The sequence below is a fragment of the Anopheles darlingi genome, chromosome 2 (assembly GCF_943734745.1).
Source record: "Anopheles darlingi chromosome 2, idAnoDarlMG_H_01, whole genome shotgun sequence".
NCBI classification, from domain to species: Eukaryota; Metazoa; Arthropoda; class Insecta; order Diptera; family Culicidae; genus Anopheles; species Anopheles darlingi.
Genome location: NC_064874.1, coordinates 13,768,610 through 13,784,271, shown reverse-complemented (window position 1 = coordinate 13,784,271; position 15,662 = coordinate 13,768,610). Strand labels below are relative to the sequence as shown.

The 15,662-nt window shown below is 48.5% G+C and overlaps 1 protein-coding gene across 1 annotated transcript in view; it reads left to right on the top strand.

Moving 5' to 3' along the window:
- LOC125950864 (hemicentin-1) overlaps positions 1 to 15,662 on the top strand; it is a 167,035-nt gene that overhangs the window by 75,051 nt on the left and 76,322 nt on the right. The window contains exons 6-8 of the mRNA XM_049679228.1: positions 4,307 to 4,510; positions 4,636 to 4,787; positions 9,458 to 9,602. Of these exons, the coding sequence (XP_049535185.1) occupies positions 4,307 to 4,510; positions 4,636 to 4,787; positions 9,458 to 9,602 (501 nt within the window). The remainder of the gene's footprint in view (positions 1 to 4,306; positions 4,511 to 4,635; positions 4,788 to 9,457; positions 9,603 to 15,662) is intronic.

Sequence of the window (15,662 nt, the reverse complement as noted above, 5' to 3'; positions counted from 1 at the left end):
GAACGGGTATTAGATTGTTTTTTTTCTTTTTCTAGAGGTATCATTCGTCTATGCTCTGCTTTGTTTTTTTTATACCAACTTTTTAGAACCTAATGCACAGATTTCAATGTTTTTAGTCGCCAACTTCTGCAACAATTGTTCTACTACCGTGTCGTGAATTCTTTTAAAACACTCTGCTGCGCGGTTTGCTAACCAGTTTGCTAACTGCTTTGTGTAGTGACAGCATTGTTCATTTATAGATGCTGTTTAAAAGTCTGTTTTTAATGTCAAAATGAACTCCTTAGCAATTGTTTCTAATCGGAATTCTTTGGTCTTTCTTTATCTTATTGCATTTAATGAAACAATTTGTTTAAAATGGTACAACATCGATTTCATTGCTTGTAAACCAATAGTATAGACATATTTTAAAGCAATCCTTAAATATCCCTTTGTTTGTGTGTTAGATAACGCAATCAAAGCTCTGACAAATCTCCACGAAAAGGAAGAAATAAAATGAATGAATGAGCATTTACTTCGATCAATCAGCTCCTCCGTGGCAGCTTGAAAGCCTTAGCGTGTTTTCCTTGAAACCTCAACTCCATGCGCCTGACTGACCGGCAATCGTTTTAAATCAATCGTCTCCCTATATGCAACTGTTCCGGATTGCTGATTGAAGTGCCCGGCTACCGGTAAGCGGATCGATATTTCCCAGATTTTCCGCCCAGCCCGGCGAAAGTTCAATAACAAGCCAGACTAACCGACCGACCGACCGACCGACCGAGCCCACATTCCACGGCTCACTTACCTCGAGGCCAAAATCCTTACAAATCTTTACCACCTTTCCTTTCCGAGCTCGACCAGCGGGCTCCTAAGCTTCCGGCCATTCGTTAAGCATTGTACTCGGGCTCAGGCTCGGTTCACCTCACGGCAAACGCCCGTGCCGGTGTGAAAGGTCAATCCAACCCGCAGCAACAGCAGCGCACAAACACCAAAAAAAAGGGTCGATATTCGTATGCCGGATAAGCGGAAAACGGTTGCCGGAACCGAAGAAAGCAAAAGAAAAAGAAGAAGAGAAGTTAGAAAGAAAAAAAAAGGAAAAGCGAATGAACTCTAACACACTTTCTCTCTCTTTCTGTGGACTGGAGTGGAGTAGACGGTGGCCAAGCACGCCATCGTCGCCCGCGAGGTGATCAATAAAAATTGACTTTTCCCTTTTCGCCGACCATTCGCCGCCAACCTGTTCGCCGTTTATGGTTTAGGGTGCGGCCCAACTCCCCCCCCCCCCTGCCTGCTACCTTCCACCACCACCACCACCACCACAACCACAAGGGCACCCGGGGGTCAGTCAGATTCCGTTGGGAGCGCTAAATTCGGATCGGGGGCTGGAAAAGCACCGCCACGAGGTGCCATTCGACCAATTTCCTCCGACACCTCAGTCAACCATCCTCCTCCCCGAGCCGGGTTTTGCCGTGGTGTTACACGGCCTCACAGTCTGCAAGCTGCTTTACGACCGAGCGACCGAGCGACTGGAAGCCCGATAAGGCCCGAGGTCTCCTCTGGTCCTGGAGACTGGTCGATCCGACATAAAACTGTGAACTTTAACACGCAATCAATTTTGTTTACAATATTTCTTCATTCAATTATCACTCTCGCCATCATCGGATTGATTCCACGTGGCTTTCGCCGTGTTGGTATCGACATTTTTTCTTTTTCACTTCTGCTTGGCCGATTTGGTGCTGATCAGTGGATTGATTTAATGCCATATGGTTTAGGCGCTCCCTAATAAAGTCATCGAGTTGTGGTTCCGGGGCCACTTCGTAAGTTCGCGAGAATCTAATGGGAGTCTAAAGGTCAGTCTCGTTATGAATTTATTGATGAGACCTCACGCAACAGCAGCAGCTAGTATAAAAGTTCGAATTTTATGCCCAATTATCCCAAAGCTAAGTAATGAAATAATTTTAATGTTTCTCTAGAAGCCGAATCTTTAAATTCTTGAAGTTTTCCAAAAGCCCCACTTTAAGTCCATAAATCGGTGAATGTTGGAGTGGAAAGGATATTCTTAATCCTCACTCCAGCAAAGGCGTAGCCATCGAGTCATACTAGCAGAAACATTCGATACAACGCTCAACGGCGGTTCCATTCCCGGAACGATGGAACCCGATCATCTGCTCAACCATTCATCCCAAGCGGTACCCACCGGTGTACCGTGTTACGGCCGTCTGCGTCTGCCAAGATACCGGTCCGAAAGGATCCGTCTGTAAATGATCCCATTTGTATCAGCGAACGTTCTGCTGTTGAAGCGGAGAAACAGTTTAAAGCCTTGGCCCGTCTTCTGCGCTTCTGACGCAAGAACGGTACGTCCCAGAAACCGATATCGAACGATAGAGGACCTAACCTCAACGATCTCGACCCCCCCCCCCCCCCCCCCCCCTGGGCACATGTGTCAATTCCCAATTCTCATCAGCGAACACCAAGACACATAAAGAGCGAGCGACAGATACCGAGAGACAGACCGAGAGAGAGAGGTAGTTCATCAGATCACGATGATGGGGCTGCTTCGAGAACTGGGAGTTACCCCCCGGGGAGGTGGGAGTCTATAAAATTCGTGACATTACCTCACGCCCCGTAGCCCACAACAACCCTCGACGTCACGTCCCGACCTACTCCTCCTCCACCTCCTCGACTTTCACCTCGTTCTTGAGTTCACTCGCGTCGAAATATACATTTCAATAAACATGATCTAATAAATAAGCCTCGTCGTTCGCTCACATCTCTCATGCGTGAGAGTGCTTCTCGGAAAAGGCCTGGGCGTAGTTGGAGGACACCCAACGCCGCCGCCGCCTCAGCCACCATGCCCATCTTGAATTACCAATTCGATGTTCTTTCCGATCTACTGGGAACCGGCTGCTGCTGCTGCGGCTGCTGCTGTTCGTCGTTCGTTCCCTTGGTAACATCGAAGCACTCGGTGTTAAAGGCCCCTCTCCCAAAAGCGAAGGTTACCTTGACGATGGGCCCACGTACAGAATGTGCCAGAATTGGCTCCAGCTGCACACTGAACGGAAGACGAATTGCTTTTCCACGATATACACAAACTAAGTTTACGACGGTATTTGCAGCAGCAGCAGCAGATTGATAAGAAAGAATTTAAATTTTGTCATCAAGATACGTTTAATGGATTGGTCTCGATCGCGATGGTGGGGCGGTATGTCGTGCGGCTAAACTTCCCTTCCCTGTCAAGTTCCCTGAGACTGGCCGGGATCGCCCCTGGTATAAAGCCCGCCAGTGTCTGTTGAATGCGGCATAATAAAAAAAAAAGGACGAAGGACCATGAAAAGTACTTCATTCTTCTTCGTGGACCATATTTTCTTCGGACCATTATCCCGGCACTAGACCGCAGCTTACTCATAGGATCTTATCTCCTCAATAGGTCCATAGGGCAGGCAAGGGGCGCGCACCCCCCACCCCGCCAGAATAGTCAGTAAATTTTCATCTTCCCCGTCGCCCATCGAGTGCGCCACAAATCGAATACAATTTATGCGTCCGTAAAATCTGGGCGCGACAACTACGGTCCTTAATCCGCGGCGCGCCTTCACCAGAAGTCTGCTCCCACCCCTCCCCCGAGGGCCAATAAATCTGAATTTTCAACGAATAAAACTGTTATTATGAATTATCCTCACGATGAGGCTGTTGCGTTCGACCGGTCGACCGGTCGACTGGTCGGCCCCTAGTCAGGTCCCAGGCCCCAGGCCAGGCGACGCCTCGGTGAAGCTCCGAGCGAGTCTCCGAGAAAACCACTTATCCGTTGCGTCGCCTGTGAAGCAGATAATCTAATTGGTTCTGGGTTTACGAGCCGACCATTTGTCGCACGCGCCATCGCCAGGCGGAGGACGATACAACCGACCAACCGACCAGCCAACCTGCCGCCTGCGTCCGTCTCGTCCCGTCCTTTCGCCTTCGCCGACGGAAAGGCATCCAGCGAAGCAGAACAAATTGTAGCATCATTAGCGGGTTTTAGCAGTATGTCCCCGTTGTTCCGGTCCGCCTCGGTCCGCCCGCCAACCGCCCTGTGCTGTGCGCTGTAATTGATTTAATGATAGCATTTAGGCAAATATTTACGCTTCCGGCTTCGGAAGCCGTTAACCGTACGCCATTTGCCTCCTCCGCCGGTGAGGTGGGAGAGATTACTGTACCAGGCAAGCAAATCGCGGTTGTTGTGGTTCACATTTTTATTGCTTTTTTCCGGCATTGTTGCGCTGTTGAGATAAGCTACTGTGTGAGCCTTCCTCAATGTCAATCTGGTTTGTTCCCTTTTTTCCTGTTATTCCAGGAATTCCCACACCAAAGATTACCTGGACGAGCAATGGGAAGCCGCTACCGAGTACGATGATCGACTACGCGCACGAATCGACGCTAAGCAGTAGGCTGGTGGTGCGGAATCTATCCCGAGCCCATCAGCACAGCGTCTACAGCTGTCAGGCGAGCAACTTCTATCGCAAGAATGTCACCGCCAACGTGACGATAGAACTGCGCTGTAAGTATCCTCCGTCGAATGTCCTGCAGGGAGCGCTCTCGTTTGCAACGATGATCGTTTGCAATCCGGTTCCGGTTCATGTTATCCTTTGGTTTTCCTCTTTCCCACCCCCGTTTTTTCAATAGTGCGACCGCTGGCGGTAGAGCTTGTCAACGGTACTGGGCCGTTGTCGGCCGATCGGCGCTACATCGTGCAGTGTCAATCGGTCGGATCGAGGCCTCCAGCTAAGCTGACCTGGTGGATGGGTGGCGTGCAGCTGACGACAACCAATCAGACGGTAAGTTGCACGACAAGTCCTATCTTGTTTGGCTGGCGTAATTAAGTAGCATCTATTCTATTTGACAATCAGAAGTTCACATCCTTTATATATCTTTAACCTTCTAAAGTATTATTATTATTGAAAAATATTACTTCAAAAAGCATTACCTATTAAAACTAATCAGTTAATGTAAAATATTGACAAAAAAAGAGTGTTTTAATGATTTTATAGCACACTACACGAACGGATAACGGATAACGCTTACGAGTGGCAACCATTTTCCACACATGCCCACCATACATGTTGAATATAAGGGGGTTGGGGATGAACTTTTGACTTTCTCATCCCCCCCCCCAACACACCGTTCCCGTTGGTTTTTTGGCGGAAATGTTACCATTAAGGTTAGGCTCCATATCCATTCCAGGCCAGCTGCTGCGCCCTCTCTCTCTCTCTCTCTCTAATTCAACTTTACACGCAGCACACGTACTCGACCTGGCGATGATCCTTTTCCTACCATCTACACCCTTCCTTTCCTGACGAGCGGATGAAAGAAGCGCCCCTCCTCAAGCGATGGAATGAAGGAAAGAAAAAGAAGATTGTTAATGGAGTCGATAGGGGAGTTGAGTCACCACCAGCCCACCCCCTCCCACCCCAATAAAAGCACCACACACGCACGCGCACGTGTGGAAAATTCGCGAGGAAAATGAGATCCTTTTTTTCTTCTCCTCACCTTCCTGCATCACGGATGCTCCACGCATTAGGGGCAACGATTTGTATCCAATTGATGGGAACCATCCCGTATGATAGCGGCCGTCCCGGTCACCGGAAGGACCTCATTTGAAGGGTCGTTCCCGTTGGCTTCATTACAGACCGAGCTGGGTCACAGATTAGCACGGTGAACGGTTATGAGGCAGCGCACAGGCAGCTGTTCCCTGTCTTCCAGGGACAACGTTTCCAGCAGCCGCGCATCCCCTTAATTGTCTTTTAAGTTGACTTTAATATGTGCGATTGAGCCATTCCATCCACACACACACACCGGGATCCTCAAATGACCTTCATCATCATGTAGCGAGAGAAAGAGAGAGAGACCGAATACGGGACTCTTTTAATTGACGAAACATCTTTTGCTACATAGTAACCCATGTTTTCGCTTCTCTCAAGTTCTCGGGAGACTTGGATTTTTTTTCCTCTCTCTCTCTCTCTCTCTCTCTCTCTCTCCGGTCCCATTTCTCAAATTAATAACCGGGTGGCCGGGCCCTTTCCAGGCCACGAATAAATCACTTGCGACATCATTCATAAGCGAAAACCTTGTGTCACCGTTGACGAGATAGTGCCGCTCGGTTCGAATTCCTTTCCCTTGAGGAAGAAAAATGCTCATCGCTGTCGCGTCCCTTTTGCATTGGTCCAGTCCCAGAGTGTTTCCCGTTTTGTGGACAGAGAGAGAGAGCAATAGAGAAGGAGACAGTACCGGTGCAGCGCCGGCAGCAGCACCGGCAACAGTAGCAACATCCACGGTGAAAGGATTCGGACAGCATCGCCATCACTCTTCCGTCGCGACGAAAATCCTTCTAGCATATTTAATTTATGGCATTCATTTTTCGTGCAAGGAAAGGAACAGGAATGGCGCGACAAACAACGCTAAAAAAAAGAGTAACAACAGAAGAAGGAAAAAAAACGCAACTCCGGAACTGACCGGAAAGGCGGTCCAAGCCGTTCCGTTACGTTCCGGCGAGACGGAGACGGAGACAGGGACCCCCTCCCCCCTCCCCCCTCCCCAAACACCAGGGAGTCTGAAGGCTGATCACTGGACCACGGGTATTATGTAGGCGATTTTCATTACAAAGAAAAATGAAAGGATTATTAAAATTGTTGTCCCTCGGTCCCTTGACGACTCCTCCACTCCCCGGGTATCACTTCCTCTTGCCCTGACACAATGGTATCCAGCCCGCAGCTGGCTCGATATGTATGTGTGTGTGTGTGTGGCACAAAGAACAAAATGAAGTCCCAAAAAGGCAGAAACAATGTGATACTCTCTATGCCAAACACACACACACGCTTTTCTCCCTCGTGCGGGGTGTTTCTGTTTCCTGTTGCTTTTGGAGTGCCCTGGCATTTCAATGCGCTCGGACAACTCGGACAAAAAAAACTGGACCGCGTTTGGAGCAACAGCAAAAACCCGGGCGCGGAAACAAAAACCCTCATTACTGCTTTTGTGCGCGGGTGCTGCGACATATACTATCCCGCCAGCAAGCAGCAAAGTGCCGGTGGTCTTCCGCTATAGGAACTGCGCTTTTTTCCAGCACGATGAATAGTTTCGGTTCCCGGTGGGGATGAGAAAATAAATATGTTACAACTTCGCGTTGCTATGCGATACTGGAGTGGAGTGGATGGCAGTGGCGAGATGAAGGCACGGTCTGAAGCACTTTATTGAAGGCGTGCATTGTTACGACCGCCCTAGATTCCGTTTTCCGCTCGTGTATGCTATAAGCCGTTTTCAAGCAGGACATTTTGTGTTTTTTGTTGTGATTTTCGAAGGATAGTTCCTTCGAACATTGTATTGTCCGCATGTTTTGGACTTCCTTGGAGATCACAGTTGAACTCCAAGATGGGTTGACGGTATGCTTCAGTATCGTCAAGTTGTTTTTGCTTTTGAGGCGGTTTTGTAGTTTGTAACTTGTTAGTCTATTACCATCTCTCGAGCAATATGAGTTTTCTTGGTTTCAAGTTTATAACTGACCCATTCCATAGCTCTCAATACAATCTTCTTTTGTATATCCTCTATAAAACTTCCTCAGTATAATGATGGCTCTGCTGTAACATATGTAGTTAGATATAGCTTTAAACTGCTCCCGGGCTTTAATTAAAGCCCAGGAGAATACCAAACCCACACACACGGACACTGAGCCACTCACTTCACCGACATTCCCCTGAGGTTAATAGCGTTACACGACGACTACACACTGATAGAGCGTAACAACGCATACATAATGTTTGCAAAAATCTAATACAACCCACTAGCGATATCGATCTACAACACCAACACGCCCTGCAGCACTAGAAAGGTAGCCGTACCGGTACTCCGGTGCCTACCACATGCGTAATGTGATAGAGCATGCAGATGACTTACTTTACACCCTTACGATACGCCCTTTCCCTTTAGGCCTCCGCATTATTAACAACATCCTTTTCATCAAAGTCGAGGTACTCCTCACTCCTCGATTATATCTACCATAATAGAGTAGCAGATTATGGTACGCGTTCCGCGAACGCGAACCACCGGCCATGCGTGAGCTCACTAGCAACCATTGGGTTCGCGGATGGAAAAAAAAAAAATAACGCACAAGACCAACGCGCGTCGTAAAAATATTGACTATTAAACAGTTTCCTCGTCTACCTCGACGTTCGAGAGGCTTTCATTGTGTGAAATTGTGTTTACCAGCAACAACGGAAAAAAGCCGACGAAAGAACGAGCAAATATAATAGAGAATCACCTTCACTTCGGACCTTCGGTGCGTTTGGATAGAAGGATTTCTACCGCTCCCTCCAGGGCCTTGCCTTCTACGCCTAAACAACGGCCAGGAAGGAATGAGGAATTTAGTGCAAAAAACAGCGGCATCATATCGTTGTTTATGCTAATGGAACGGCGCCACTTTTGCGTCGTAATTTTCCACCGAATCGTCATCCACGTGGCCGGCCGCCCGTTCGTGGCCTTTCAGGCGAAAGGTTTTTCTTGCTATTTTTGTTATGCCTTCTCCATCTTTGTTTTTTATCCCGCTGTGCTGCTGTTGTTGTTGTTATTCATTGTTGTTGCTGCATTTCCCGTTTTGAAAACCTTTCCGTCTGTGCTGAACGGAGTACTTCGTACAGGCGTAACGCCGTTGTATACAGACACACACATACAGGCATACACCTTTTAACGCCACACCTTGCCCTTCTCCGCCCTTTAAAGCCATTGAAGCCATTGAAGGTGCACGCAAAAAAAACGGCGAGACACTTTGGCTAATCGCAAAGTCTTGCTGCTACTGCTGCAGAAGGATGAAGCGGATAGGATGGAAAGGAATATGGCTTTAAACAAAACAGTAAAAAAAACGCAGCCATTGGCCTGACCGACCACCGTTGGGTTGTCGTTTCGTTGGTGCGCACCACCTGGCCACAGTGCCAGAGACTAACAACAATAAAACCGCGTCTTACGCTCACTGCTAAACCCACCTCACCGACGCGCTAACCTTGTTTGGCTTGGCCAAAGCGCAAACCCAAGGAGCTTATCTGCTTCTACGCGCGGTCTCGCGAGCGGTTATTGTTGGCCGTTTGGCAAACAGATCCGGTTCCGCGTAGAAAAGGTGCACGGACACAGACAGGGCAGACAGTTCCGTGTCTAGGTACTTAACAATCCAATTTGAACGGCGGCCGTTATCGTCTGGAGAAATAATTATATCGCCTCCACCCCTTTCGGTGGAAAAGGATTCTCTTGGGGGTTTCTGCTTTCCATTCGGTTAAACTGCTTCAATAAGGAAAATCCGGGAAGCGCGCATTAGAACCCTTTTATTCAACTTCTAAAACTCTCTGTTTACTTTTAAAGCACCCAAATAGTGCCGTCTCGTTTTAAGATTTCATCATTCCAATTCGTTTATTTCACTCTCTTTCCCTCTCTCTCTCATTCTCCGATCATTTCACGTATCCTTTGGCAGACGTCCGAGGATGGCAACAGTACGCTGTCGTCGCTCAGCTTCACGCCAACGCGCGAGGACCACGGCAAAACGCTCATCTGCCGCGCCACCAACGAGCTGGTGAAGCGAGGGACGAAGGAAACGTCGATGAAGCTGAACGTGTTCTGTGAGTACTCTAGCAGGCCATGATGGCCATCTTTGAACTTTCCAGTTTGCTCAATTCCACTTCCAACAAAAACCCATCGTTACGACGCGCTGACCAGCTTGCTCTGTCCATCAATGCAAATGCAAATGAAACGTTTAATTTTATGTTCTATCAACGCAGCAACCCGGCACGGGATCGGGATTCTTCTTGGGTTTGGGTTCGTTTTTGTCATCTTTAGCCCCATCTTTACCGTTCCTATTCGCCCGCTCGCCAGGCCGGCCACCGCCGGAATGAGATTAATGTCGGTCGGCCTCCGGGGGAAGCCTTATCGGCCACAATCGACGCAAAACGGACAATTTATTCTGGACAATTGTCACCTGGCCGGAGCCGAGGGTTGCGTGAAATGGTTCTTGCATCGTTTTTTTTTCTCCCATTTTTTCGGTTGCCTCCATCCCAGGACCCTCACCCCTCCATTCTTAAAGCAAGATCTCGGACTACTGCAAGAGAAACGAGAAAAAGAAATGGCCATCTTTCGCCCCAAAACAGATACCTGAGCGAGTCGGTAGAGTCTGTTTAACTTTAACCGAAAAAGGGCAACTCGCAGCCTGGCTGCGGACCCTCCGTACGACCCTCACGCCCAGTCGAAAACGGTCGTCCACATTCCGGTTCGTTGTTCCTTTCGCTGCTTTTTCGGGCGGTAAAATGGCGGCCACCCTCGCGCTTATTTACATTGGCCGAACGGGCTGGCTGGTAGGTTGAAGGGATCAAAGCGAATGCGGAAAGTCCTTGCGACGACGACGACGACGACGACGACGACGTTCCCACTCGGTAGTCGTCGTCCCGCCTTAACTTGATTTCTATCGAATAAATTAAAAGGGTTCTTTCCGGGACTCCGGGCAAACATTCGAGCGAAACCAAAACAAAACGACCAACCGAACGAGACGGAACGGAACGAGTGAAAGATGGAAGGGCAAAGTCGAATGCACCCTTTTTGGCGGGTTGGAACCGGACCGGATCCCTTCGTGGAACCAACGAGCGACTTCGGCCGTACGGGCGGGTTTCGCTTGACTTGACGCTCGAGTGGAGCTTGAAATGGCCCGTTTACTGTCCGCCAGGCCGGCAGGCCGGCCGGATGGCCAGTCCCTAGGTGCCGAGAACCCCATCATTATACGCACAACTACTACGGGGACCGATAAAGGGACCGACCGGCCGATCCCATACAAACCACAAACTTCACCGAAACTAAACCGACCGAACAACCGACCCACCGTCGGGGGGGAAGAACCGTCTTTTGGGGCCACCCAATCTGGTAGCGGGAATTCAGGAAGTGAGGTGCAAGAGTCAGAGTGTAAGGTTGGTGGAGAGCATCCTTTACCGCACGTGACGAGATGGAATTTTTGGCCAGAAAACTTCCTCCAAAGGTGAGCGGCCGAGAGCAGAAGCAAAATTGATTCGTATCTTATCAGACCTCAGGAGTGATTGTTGGTTTCTGTTCCCGAATTTTCGCTCAAGCCTTAAAGGAGTAAAGAGCCGTGTGATCGATGGTAAGTGGTTTGTGTACGAGTGTGTTCTCGTGTGTGGCGAAACAACGGCGCTGTGGTGTTTTTGCACCTTTCTTGCCAGTTCGTTCGATCGATTCCAGGGAGAAAGGAAGAGGATCGTGTGGACAATGTTTCAATGAAGTCGGCAATCATTTTAATCAATCTCTTCGCGGCGTTGGTGAGGATCTGTGCGTTCTGTGCTTTTGAGCTACTTTCGAGCCAAACAGTTTTGCGCTTCCAAAGAGTTCGCTTTCGAGTCTCGCGAGTGAGGAAATCGATGGATGATGCAGAAAGAAACATGAGCCATGAGCTTGTCAGGAGCTAGTTATTTGGCCCACACAGCCCCATAAGCTGTTTAAAATGGCCGCAAATTTTAAATAAATTAAATCTAATTTAAACAATCGCGCAAAAAGTGTATTAAAAATCGACAAGATTAGTTTTAAAATGCAAATAAGTCCTTTCGAGTACACTTGAATCTGCAAATTGCTTTTAGTTAGTTTATCCAAATCCTTCTGGAGTATTCTAACGGTTAATGCTGTTAGTTATGTTGTTTCCTTATCCTTTCCTTTTTTGTATTGAAATTCAATTACTCATCATTATATATAAACACGTTCTAAGGAACGCAATTCTGTCATAAATTTAAATTGAAAAAAAATTAAGTATCGAAAATTCGCTACATTGATTCTAGCGAGACGTACATTATTGACGTAGCGAGACGTAGTGAATCCTTCACGACTTCTTAAGGCAATAAATCGAACACGAAATAAAGTAGAAAACATTTGAAGTATTTATCCAAAGGAGAATTGTTATTTACTTTTTGGTTGAAAAGCAACCAGTGACTCCTGACTGATCATTTCCCTGTTATACAAAGTTTTTCTCTTGGAATAATAAACAATAACTTTCGTACTTTATCACCGTAATACATTCACTAAAGCAGTTGTGGCTCTTACAATAGATCTAATGCTTCAGTAACGTTAAAGGTACATCAATCACTTTTAATAATTACAAAACGATTTCATCTACTCATCGCCATGCAACAGTGGTTCTTTCCAAGAAAATACTTTCCCCGAATGCTTATCTGGCATGAAATCTATTGCAAACCAATCTGCTTAGCAATCTAGCGATAGTCTTAATTTATTAGTATTATATTTCCACACTTGACCCGGGCGACTCGAGCTAATCGAGAAAATTGGCTACCCAACATTGGAACACCCACTTGCCAGCCCCGGTTGGCCAACCGCTGAAAGGAATCCGATCAATCAACCTTCCGGATTGGGTCTCCCTCGGTTTCACACAAGCATCGTGCATCCAAAGGAGCGGGTGCCGAAAAGAAAACCCGGGGCCCGGTTTTCGCACCTCGCATGCTGCCGGTCATTAAAATTAAATCGGATTTCATTAGACTTCCTACCGGGCCCGGGCTCATTATGGATGTGTTCCGGTATGTTCCGGTGTGTTCCAGGAAAGGATCCAACACCGCCACGTGTGTCGGGCTGCCGGGAACCAGCTACACCGGGAGCAACACTGGTGAACATCGGCACAAGGATCAAGGGTTGGAAAAGCGGAACTTCACTTTTTCGTCCCCCACTTTTGCCCTGGGAAATCGCTCTCGTGGCTGTGCATGGCACATTTTGGCACCCGCTTTCTACACCCCAGCTCCGACATACACTCTTCATTTGCTTTTTTTTTTCTTTTTCGCTCCTTTTTTAACACCACCCCAAACACCCTTCACCACCACCACCTAGCATCACGTCATACTCACTCGAGATACGAAGGTTCTTCAGCCCTCAGGGCCTCCAAGGTCGGTCGCACATGCCAGCACCGAGCAACGAGCAGTCCCTGAGTCCCCTTTTTCTCTGCCTCTCATTTAAGCCTTCGTTTGGCGGAAGGGGTTTTTGAGGAGGGGGGGGGGGAATCATTTGCATCTAGGGAAATTAAGATAGCGTTACAGCCACCCGGAATGGTTTATTTAAAAATGATTTGTACCTCTGGGACCGGGTCTCCTCTCGGGGCTCCCCTTTGCCCGTAACGACGACGTGCTTTAAATACCAAAAAACCAACTCCGGAAAGCGGAAGCGAAGATACTATCGCGATCTGCACACGGTCCCCTCCCCTTTTGGCGTGCCAGTAAACAAATTGTCGCATCGGGGATTTGCTTGACAGTAAAAAGTTGTTTTCCGCCTTTTCCGCGATGCGCCTCCCTGTGTGTGTGTGTGTGTGTGTGTGTGTGTGTGTGTGTGTGTTGCTACCTGTTTACTTCGATGCGCCAGAAAGGACCGGACGATTGGACGGATCGGCAAAACGGAGAGCAAAACATACTTCACTGACGGAGAGAGACGCAAGAGATGACAGACAAGGGATGCGCAGATGCTCTCAGCCTCAGAGAAGTCGAATTGCTGTTGGTGGCATCTGGAGACTGGCACCGGAAGTCCGGAAGACACCGTGCCCTGCGAACCGGTTCCGACGATGCGGAATATGCTAATGAATCTAAAGCTTTTTTGTGTTTTTTCGTCGAGGAGCGGGTTAACGAGGTCCCTGTCATGGTGAAGGCGAACACCAGAAAGGCGAACAAAGGTTGGCCAGATCATGGTGCCACACGGTGGTGAGCTTCTTCGCAGCCATTCGCAGCGGCCACAAATTAATGAGTTCCACGTGTGTTCTTCAAGTTACGCCACTGGTTACTCAAATAATTATGCATTATGATGCTGATTCATTGTAAAAACCCTTGAGAAGAACCTCTTTCATAAGTGGAAGCTTCTCGGCGGTTAACGGAAGCGTTAAAATTGGGAAGCCGCTCTGAGATGTTGTCTCTGCATGCCAGAGGCTTTCCAGAAGAAGGGGAACTCACTCGCTGCTGTACCTGCTGACAGGCATCCTTATGCGAGTCCCCTGCATTCGTAAAGAGTGCTATAAAAGAATCCATCATGCATAATGGGCGCCTTAATGCACTGACTGATTTCTGAACAGCATCCTTGAAGATGTGGCCATCAGCAACTAACAAGTTGTATGACTATTCCATCTCGCGTGCTCCCGTCTAGAACATTTCGCGTTCGCTCATGTGACTCGACTAGCGAAAAGGTAAACCCTATTCAATTAACATTAACCCTCAAAACAGCTACAACAAACATGTGTCATGTGACAAGCAAGCGACCACTCGACAGAACGAGTGCGCTAGGAGCACCTGAATCTTGCTAGCATCAGCATGAGCATATTTCATCATTATCTGACTCCCAGCTGGATGCATGTGCTTGTGTTCACGCTCGCATTTTTAATGAGTCCTCAGTTCTGTTTCAGTTCAGCAAAACGTAAAAGACGCATTAGCAGTAATGAACCTCTACTTGAGGGTTTTTGTTTGTTTTGTTTTTATAATAGCAGATCTCTCACTTGTCGTCGAATAAGAGCACAACGGCTTGAGATTCTGGGACATGACTCACGAATGATGATTACTCTAGGCCAGGGGCTTCTTCCCTTTCGGTTCGGAGCTCATCTGGTCGTAAATCTAATTCGATCGATTAAATTGAAAACCCAATTTCCCTCTTCCCGAAACACATCGCTCCGATCACTTCAACGACTTGTGCCACTTGGTCACTACTCCCAACATTCCCACTAGTCCCACTAGAACACACACACACGGGCGCGCGTGCCGCGGACCGTGCCGTACCGGAACCACTCACCGGAAACCAGCCAGCGAGCTCCTAAAGCACACGCCACGACCACCAACAGAACCGTATCTCTGTGTGCGTGTGTGTGTGTGCGTGTGTATTATGCGAAGTGCCCGGGAACCGCAAACAGGAATTTGATTACGGTCACGGTGTCCTCGGTTGGTTGGATTTCCGCCATGCGCACCACCACCCCCGTCCCCGTGGGATGCTCCTGCGGCAAATGGAGGCACCTCAATCCTTGAACAATGCATATACCCCAACCCGGGCACCGGCAACCGGATAGCGTTTGTTCAATTAGTGGTAAATTTGTGCCACTACGTCAAGGCCGCCTTGGTTCCCGGAACCAGGAACCATCGGTCGGTCCGTCGGTTGGTCCGTCGGTTGGTCTTCGCACGGACCAGAACCGAGGCCAAGGGTTTCAGAGTTAATTGATTTTGTCATCCTCACAGCCCACTTCTCATCGTCGACACTGATCGGCATCCCCGTGGCCGCGGTGTGGCGGAGTGTTGGAGTGCATGTGTGTGCGTGTGTGTTTGGATACGACGGATCAAACGCCGTGCCGAGCCGTCGGTTAACCGTTGCGTATCATCCCGAAGGTTCCGAAGATGATACCGACACCGTTGTACACAATATCCGGGTCATTCAACAATGGCGTCTCGTGTTACGGTTCCGGGACCACCAACCAACTGCTCGGTGCTCTTGTAGGAGTGGTCAAGCATCTCGACCGCATCTCGTGTTCGCGTATTTCACGCAAACCAATCCATCAGCGTACCGTTTCTATTCTATATATACGAGGGCAACGAATTGAATCTCAATTTTCGGGATAAGTAAGTTGTATCATTTATCGGTTCCCTGCGGCTGGCCAGACCACCTTTTGAGCA